This window comes from Cebus imitator, unplaced genomic scaffold (genome assembly GCF_001604975.1).
Source record: "Cebus imitator isolate Cc_AM_T3 unplaced genomic scaffold, Cebus_imitator-1.0 Scaffold47, whole genome shotgun sequence".
In the NCBI taxonomy this organism is placed as follows: Eukaryota; Metazoa; Chordata; class Mammalia; order Primates; family Cebidae; genus Cebus; species Cebus imitator.
Genome location: NW_016107362.1, coordinates 3662575 through 3671912, shown reverse-complemented (window position 1 = coordinate 3671912; position 9338 = coordinate 3662575). Strand labels below are relative to the sequence as shown.

General features: G+C 33.7%; 1 protein-coding gene across 5 annotated transcripts in view; it reads right to left on the bottom strand.

Moving 5' to 3' along the window:
* Window positions 1–290: 290 nt before the first annotated feature.
* The window catches only part of ARAP2 (ArfGAP with RhoGAP domain, ankyrin repeat and PH domain 2), a 190165-nt gene continuing 181117 nt past the window's right edge, over window positions 291–9338 (bottom strand). For all 5 annotated transcript variants that reach the window (XM_017527308.2, XM_017527306.2, XM_017527305.2 and 2 more), the window contains 2 exons: window positions 7425–7559; window positions 291–2583 (listed from right to left, as the gene is read on the bottom strand). In XM_017527308.2, coding sequence (XP_017382797.1) covers window positions 2212–2583; window positions 7425–7559 — 507 coding nt within the window. In that variant the 3' untranslated portion in view covers window positions 291–2211. The remainder of the gene's footprint in view (window positions 2584–7424; window positions 7560–9338) is intronic.

The following is a 9338-nucleotide window of genomic DNA, read 5'->3' as shown; positions in this document are numbered from 1 at the left end:
GTGTAGTAAGGCTGGCAGAAATGCCCATAAACCAGGGTTTGTACTATGCATCTTGTAGGGATGCGGCTGGTCAGCAGCCTCATCAATACAGGCCAAAGAGACTGTAATGTTCCTAGCTCTCAGCAAGTGAGCCTTTAAATCAATGAAACCCTTATATTGATGTGTTCGTAAAAACAATACAGCCAGTTTCAAGTGCATATTAAATTCAATTTTTTTAAAAAAAGAAAAGAAAATCTATTTGACCTATTTCATAACAACCTTCAACTTCTGAAAATAAAGTCACATTCAAATAGACTTGTAAAATAATTTAACTTTTACTCAAAATGTATGAGATGTCATCATTAGCCCTTATCTTACACTTGAAAAATGGAGACAATTGTTCAGAATAGGAAGGGAAACAGCTATCAGATTTTAAGCTCAAGTTTCAAGAAAAATTCAGATAAGGCAGGTGAAAACTCTAGGTATTTTTCCATTGTCCAACATCACCAAATATTAATTTCCACATACCTCTTTATTTCATAAAAATATAAATATTAGAAATAGCATGTTTAAGATTAGTTTTTCTTTCTAAATAACATAATATCTTGCTTTAAAGGAAGTTTCCCTAATAGTGCCACCTATTTCATAAACTGTCCTGCAGTTTTGGGCTTCTTTAAAATTCTAATTTAGTTTGATTTAAAGAATAAATATGTCATACCCATAGTGAATTATTTTATCACTCCAAAATACAAATGCTCTGTTTTTTACAATGAAGAAATTCATAGCATTCACCACCACATCACTGTACTATGATTGGACTGACTGAAGTATGGGCCTTTGAATACAGATGAAAAAATGAAGACATGCTAAAAAAAAAAGCTTAGCTACATAATTTTTAACATCAAAACTCAACAAATGTATTCCAATTTGAAAGAAACTCATGAAAAATGCTTCCCCTAACATGAACTATGATTAGATAGTATTGTCTGTCAGGAGAATCATCAATTCAGTAGCTGGTCTTTATGTGGAAACAAAAATAGAGAGGACTTTGTTCTTATTCATAAGTACAGGGTGGAGACCACTCCTATACTTAAAAAACAAAACAAAATAAAACAAAAAAACTAGATTAAATGTGAACAGGTATCTCCCAAAGGTAGAGTAAACCACCAGCTACCCCTGGCTCCATAGTGACCATATATTGTATTTTTCCAGTTAATTCTAACAATTCAGAGAAAAACATTACAACGTTACTTAATAATTTAAAAAAACAATTTCTAAAAATCAAATGAAACAACATGACCCTGTGGTGATGAATTTTGTTCGTACCAAAAGTATAGTCAGAAATTAAAAAAAAAAAAAAAAATGCTTGCATACAATGACAGTACAATCAAATCAGCATCCAGGCCAGGTCCTGTGTCCACAACCTCTCCAATGCAGTGTAAGTTTCCTCTTAGCAGCCACCAACAATGAGCTCAAATGTAGTGAATCTATACTGTGGCTGGTTCTCTAACACCATAAATATTGAAAGAGTGGCTAGTGCTATTATTCACATCTGCTGGCCGAATATTACTCTGGGGAAATAAACACTGGACTTTTTTCTTAACAAGTGGGTTCTCATTGACAAGTTCTGGTCATTAGTGAACTAGAATGAATCTTAGGTCAATTCCTTGTTTTGTAGGACATTTAACACTTTGTTTCTTTTAAAAACCCCAGTGTATTTTAGGCAGCCACTACAACAAATTCTTCCCTTTTCAATTTACTTCCCTTTCTTTTCCCTAAGGTATACCCTCTGTAAACCTAAAAACATATGGTAATTTAATATACAAAGTTTCTCAAAGTGCAAAATATGTTACAGATAGTTTCTTAGGCTTCATTTAAACACAGCATTTTATACAATACAGTACAGTTTGAGATTTCTGCTCATAAATTATACCACTTAACAGATAACTACTTTAAAAGGGCTGACAACCTAAGTAACCCAATGTCTTCTTACACAAAGTTAATACAATTTATCTTTACAAGCTTTGTTCAGACCAAAATAAAGTTAATCTTACACTTAATCACATATATACATATTTTTAAATGCTCCTAGATGCCTAAGTATATATAGACAAATTTGCCTATCAATAGGCAAATTCTCATGAATTATCTTACAGTTCAGTCTTGGATTTACACACAAATATTGCATACATTATTAAAAAAATAATCTGGGGAGCCAATTCATTTTATTTCTTAGGGCAAAATCTGCTCATCCTGTAATTCTTTTGGAAGGGTTCTTGACCGCTGTAAAACCACACTAAGTTCTTCAATTACCCTTGATGGTAACTTATGATCAGAGTCCAAAGTAGCTTTGCTGTTCCTGTCATCAGCCTTCCTCAGTGTTTTCAGGCCTTTATGGCCTTTCTGTTGTCCAAGTGGGGCTTCAGGCTCTGTGTCCTCCAGGCAGTTGAAACTCCGATGTTTTCGGGTTCGACTTCGAAGTTTATCGTCCTTGTGCTCCAGGCAGTGGGCCACGATGGAAGCTCTCTCCTTTAAGCTCGAGTCCACGGCCTCTTTATCACGCTTTTCGCTGAGCCGCAGCCTTTCAAGTTCTGCTCTTGCACTCTAAAAATAAAATAAATGTCTCACAGGGAAGCAAGATGTGGCAGAATTTAGGTTTAGAAAGTACAATCCCCATAAAAGTTGATGCTTCCTATAAAAGAGCTCATTTCTATGACTTGGGTCCTAACTTGACTTTGATACAAGTAGCATGTCCAAATTTATATACTAATCATAGAGCTACAAAATCAACCACAGACAGTCCCTGGCTTACAATGCTTCGAGATGATTTTTTGACTTTACAATGGTGCAAAACAAATATGTATTACATAGAAACCATACTTCACATTATGAATTTTGATCTTTTCCCTGGTTAGAGATATACAGTAGGACACTCACTTGTGACGCTGACCAGTGGCAGCGAGCTGCACCTGCCAGTCAGGCATGCACTCATGAGGGTGAGTAACTGATACGGCATGCTGTGCTGCCAGATGCTTCTGCCCAGCTGGAGGCTAATGTAAGTATTCTGAGCACTTTTAAGGTAGCCTAGGCTAAACTATAACATTCCATAGGTGAGGTGTATTTAACACATTTTTGATTTTAGGTATTTTCACTTTATGGTGGGTTTATTGAGATATAACCCAATCATAAGTTGAGGAACTTCTGTGAAATGCAATCCATAGAAATTCATTTTAATATGTATTCAACATACCACTTCAAAGATGTCTTTCAGGTTATTCAAATTGAATCTCACTTCAAACTTGCCTCTTCTAACTCACTCCTGCTTAGATGTGTCAAGAAAGGTTTTTGTTTTTTCCTTTTAATTAGTTCACTTTAGTGGGAACATTGTACACACATAGGAAATGATCAATAAACATTTTTTGAATGACTAAATGAAGAAAAGTTTAAAGAGTTTCAAGTGTACAACACTGTTATATTTTCCTTAATTCCAGTTGATCCAAACATAAAATTATAGCAGATATTTCAAGTGGAATAAAAATATTTTCATGAATATAATATACAAATAATTTTGAAATTTGGAATTTTCGGGTAAGATTATGATAACACATCTTAAGCTAAATATATTTCTCCTACTCTGTCATTTATAGGAAGAAATATTTAATATCCAGTTAAATTCCAAAGTTTTATTAGAATATGTTAAAATACTAAGAAAATGAATCATGGTGGTTGAAGAACAATGTAAATACAACCAATGCTACTGAATTGTATTTTTAAATAAAATGGAAAATTTCATGATATATGTATTTTATCACAAATGAAGTAAAAAAAGCAAGACAGCGTTTATAAACAAACATTAATCTTGTTAAAAAGTTTCACTTGGCATTTATTACTTGGGAAAAATTAAGGATAAATAAAGAGTGGTTTTACACATATCGGAGTAACAGTTCTCATTATCTTTCAACCATCACCATAAAGACTTCGGGCTCTCTTAGATACAGAATTTAGGGGCCAAGTAATAACAGATATAATACTGAAATTTCAAGTACACTACTGATATGGATTGGATCTGTATCCCCACCCAAATCTCATATTCAAATGTAATCCAGTGTTGCAGGTGGGGCCTGGTAGGAGGTGACTGAATCAGGGGGCTGGATTTCATGAGTGGTTTACTACCATCCCCTCTGTGCTGTTCTCCTGAGTTATCTTGAGATCTGATTGTTTAAAAGTGTATAGCATCTTTCCTCTCTCTCTCTTGCTTCTGCTCCACCCATGTAAGACGTTCCTGCTTCCCTTTGCCTTCTGGTATGATTCTAGGTTTCCTAAGGCTTCCCTAGAAGCCATGCAGATGCCACCACGCTTCCTGTGGAACCATGAGCTAAATAAACATGTTTTCTCTATAAATTACCCAATCTCAGACATTTCTTTATAGCAATGAGAGAACAGACTAACATAGCTATAATATTAGCCTAAATAATATAACCTTAAATGAAGGTGGGGAGATGGGATAAAAGTGGACTGTGAAGAGTTAGGGGATGGGAGAGTGAGGAAAAGCTTTGCATGAAAAATATGGTGTGCCAGGTTGCCTTGAATGTCTCACAGAAAGCAAGCCAATTGCATAGATAATGGGGAAAGAAGGTTATAGTTTATATACTGTACCGTCCTTAAGAGATTAGGCATTAACAATTTGAAAAGAGAGAAAGATAAGGTCTGAAGCGGAAGAGCAAGAGATGGCTTGCTACAGGCAATGCGAGTTTATGTCACAGGGTGCTTAGGGAAAATCAGTTGTTTGAATGGAAATAACAATCTAAAACAATCTGTCTCTCTCAGTGGCAGAGAAAGCAGTTTTTACTTATCATAGCTAGAGAAAGGTATAATGAATGGGTTCTCACAGCAGATCACTCACATGGGCTTAGCCTGTGCCTTCATATTTTCCATTAAATCTAAAGAGGCAAGCCAATGGTTATGGAAGTCTCAGGACACCAAAAAGTAATATGACCAATATGTACAGAGTATATTAGAAACCTCTTAATTGGCCTTCATTACCAAACTCACTGTATTACTTGATAATCTTCATGTTATAAAATATAAAATTATATCAATAAATTTAATCATCACAACACTTTTAATGCTTTAAACTTTGTATTATTCATAGTTTAAATTGTCTATCTCTTAAGATGCAGAAATAGAAACTCAAAGAAAACAATTTGCCCAAGGTCGCATAAGTGAGAGCTTGCAAGGGGACCCCAGGTTAGCATTTCTGAAACCAATGTGCTTCTTCCTACCACATCAAACTGTGCTCAGGATATTAACAGCAAAGAGAGAGGTTTATGGGTGGGATTCTATGCCACTATTTTCTGCTTCACGGAATCATCATTCTTTGCTCATTATTTTTGTTTTACAGCTATTGCTCTTAAAATAGCAATTTTGAAAAAAGGTAATGAATTATTCCATATCATCTTCCAAGCTCCTCAATATTTTCTTTCAATATATGTTAACTATATGCTAGTCATTATTCTAAAAAACTCTCACGTACAATGTCATTTAATCATCACAACAGCACCATAACAAGGCTGCGGCTTTTATTAAACCCACCTGTATGCTTACAGATAAAGCAGCTTAGAGCAATGGAGTTAAAGTAAGATATCCATGATTTTATGGGGACTCAGTAGGAGGCCCACAGGTAGTATATGGTATCTAGTTGGTGCATTCTTAAGCATTCTGTTTGTCTCTTCACATGTGAGTTCCTCTGCCAACCATTTGGCATATTCAGCTGGCTCACTACTAATTTTCCCAATTAACTTTAGAAGTCACTTCCTCCATGAAGCCTTCCCTACCTACATATGACTTTCAATAGGACTGAATGAAAGCCAGGCTAATCCACAAAATTTATGAATCTGCAAACAACTTCTGTGAAAAACAATTCTTTAATAAATCCATTTTTATTAACACATTCTACTTAATATTTTAACTCACTTTCATTTTTAAAACAAAGGATCAAAAATGGTCATTTTGTAAATGTATTTTCTAAATTTTTATATGAATCTAATTCTATAGCAAATATTTTAATGGTTTATACGAATTTTTTAAAATTTATTTTATTACCTTATAAAGTAACTTTCATTATGTTTTTCCAACATTAGAGCATTTTAAAAATGTCTTTGCCAAATGTATCAAATCACCAAACTGCCTTATATTTACTAATCTTACAAAAGAGCTTGTTTTAAAGACTCATATAAATTTTCCAGCAATTGATAATGCATGTAATTCTTTTAACAGTTTGTAACACTTCATAGCTTCAGTTCATCAGTTTTCCTATCTTAAATATGTTAAAAAATTGTCTCTGAAAGTGTGGATTTGGGATAAAGCTAAGAAACTATTATACAGTCAATCATTATCTATAGTGGATACTGGTTATCTATTTTGATCCTAATAATTTATTTTGCTTTGCTCGATAATTGATCCAAAGGCAATGTCAAAAGAAGCTGGAGTTACTGTAGAGCATATCTCTCCCCTATGTTAGTTTCATCTGTTCAGCCTGTTTCCCCTGTCCTGGTTCCTGGGAAATGTAACTCTTAGAATTTTAAGATTCTTGATTAGATAAGGAACTCTGCAGTGTAGTTTATTACCGAGAAAAACTGATGGTATAGAATGGAAGAAATGACAAGGTCATGATTTCTTGGAGACTTATTCTTTACTTTGATTATATCAGGGCAGAATAACTAGGCTTGAAAAGCAAAAAATTCAAACAGCTTAATCCCAAAACAACACCTTCTAAATGCTTTTCTTTTGCTTTCAGGGACTCAATTAAGACACTGAAATATGTGTTGGTCCCAAAGTGGCTAACGAGTTTTGAGAGTAAACAGCCTATGTTCTTTGCTGAAAAGGCCAAATTTCACGTCAAGATCAATGCTGTTTATGTTCTCCCACACCTCAAGGTGAGAAGGAAAACACACAGTAGCTTTCCTGAAAGACGCCAAATCTTCTTTCTTGATTCTCAGGGGTCATCTTGCAGGTCCTTAAATTAACTGAGACACCCCATCAGCTCCCAAAGCACTGGAACGTGATTATATTACTAGAAAGTTTAGTTACCATGGCTCCAGACATAGTCTACCACGGGCTTACTCTGAGGGTGTTGTAAGTAAGTTTGTAAAATGAATTTGAGATTGTGATTTTACCACTGGAATTTCTATAGGCGTATTTTTAAAACTGGCTACTTTAGAGGTAAGAAAATAAGTAGTATTGTGCATATGTGATTGGGTGGTCAATGACATTAAAATAAAAGGTATAGAGTCATTCATACTGTTTTCTTGCTGTATGTGATTATTACCATGCTTTTCAAAGTGATTATTGTTGTGCTCTTGAAGGGAATTAATGACCTAATCACATTATGACATAGGAAAATACATTCTATAATTGAATATAAAACAAACAAAATATTAACCTACCTCGATATTTCTCCGGGCCAGGGTTGCATTTGTCTCATGCTGTATAGGAATCAGAGGCAAACCTCCAATTTTGGGATTTTTGGTTATTGAACGTTTTCGTTCCTTTCCAGCTGGTGGCCATATATCATTTTCATGCTGTGGAAACACAATTTCTTTTTGTTGGTGTGTGATTTTATCATGTGGTCTACTATGTTATACAGCCGCTTTGTTTCTTTTCCATATATCCACACCAAGTGATCTGATTTCCATGAGAATGCCATTTGTGATTATGATGTTGACTCTGGTGGCAGCATCGCTCCAGGACATGAAACTCTTAACTGAACTGAGCTTTGAGGTCTCAACTCAATTTCTAAGTTTCAAATACATGCCTTCTGTACTACTTAAGCCAATAGGGGAAAAATATTTGAGGAAACTGGCAAATCTCTTTGTGGAAGAAAAATAGCACACTTGTCTACATTTCTAGGCACTGTAATCTAAGGAACTATATACATTTATTCTCTCTCCACACCAAATCTAATTTTAGTGTAAACTAATTTCATCTTATATATCCCAAATCAACCTAAGGCATGACTATCAGAAAAATTAGCCTAACTTCATGACCTCTTGAAAAATGTTACTATTTTATCTAATTGAATTCCAAAGAAATGTAATCTTTTTACTCAGACATTTAAACATTTATACTGAAAATCACTGTACAACAGAGACTGTGGCACATTTGTTCTCAAATCATTAACTATATATTCTTGCCCTCTAAACAATTATACATATGACTGGAGAAAGGTTAATTTGGAATGGGGATAAATGTTCACAGGTAAAAACAGAAGTTCCAGAGTAATTAATCTTTGAGATATACATAGAAATAAATCTTTAAAGAATTTTGTACTCCCCAGAGTAGATTAACTTTCCAGAATTTGGAAAAACTACGTTGATTTTCAAACAATAATCTATGAAGGAAACACAAAATACTAACTATAAAATGAAAGATTTACAAATATTGTAATGAAATGAAAATCATTTGGTAAACTATATAGCTAAATGCCTATTCTTTATTTCCTTCAATTCTTAAGCAACAGATTCTTGTTCTTATGTTGCAGTTCTTAATGTGTTGCTTTATGGCAAAGAACTCATTTAAACAGATATTTACTATTATATAATATGTATAATTTAATAATATTAACAGCTAATTTATACTATATAATAACAGCTAATTTATACTAAGGGGCAAACTGCCAAGCTGTATGTTTATCGATGTACATATATTATAATTTTCATTTATTCCTCAATGATCTTACAGTACAGATCTAATGGTAAAAATTAGACTTAGTGTATGTGCATCATATCTACTCTTGAATGTTAGTGAGGCATTTACCTTAGTTCAGCAAATCTATAATGGTGGATAATATAATATTTCAATATGAAAGTTATAGTTTCATATTATTTTTACGACATGGTACCAAACATGGTAAAAAAAAATAAAAAAATAAATAAAAGGAGATATTATATCATTGCGATGTTCCCAACACATAAACCTGGGAGAAAACTGACTGAGAAGGAATTAGGCAATTTTGTGAATTACACTTACACTTGCAAATCACTTATGTGTAGTGCATATGCTACAATATATTTTGAACTATCTAAGAGCAAATGTAGTTCCCAAATTCATATTTCTCTTTTCTGAAGTAATATACAACTGTGAATACCAGCTAATTCTCTTTGGATTGAACTAAGAGGTATTTTTTTCCACTTTAGATCCAAGTGATATGTTCTGATTTAACACTTATAGTTGTTTGTAAATGACTTCAAAAATCATACAGTGTGGATCATATAGGTGAGAATCAAACTTTCATTTTATAACCAAAGGCCACACCCAAACATCTCTATGTCTGTGTTCTACTTTCTTTTTTTTTTTTTTTT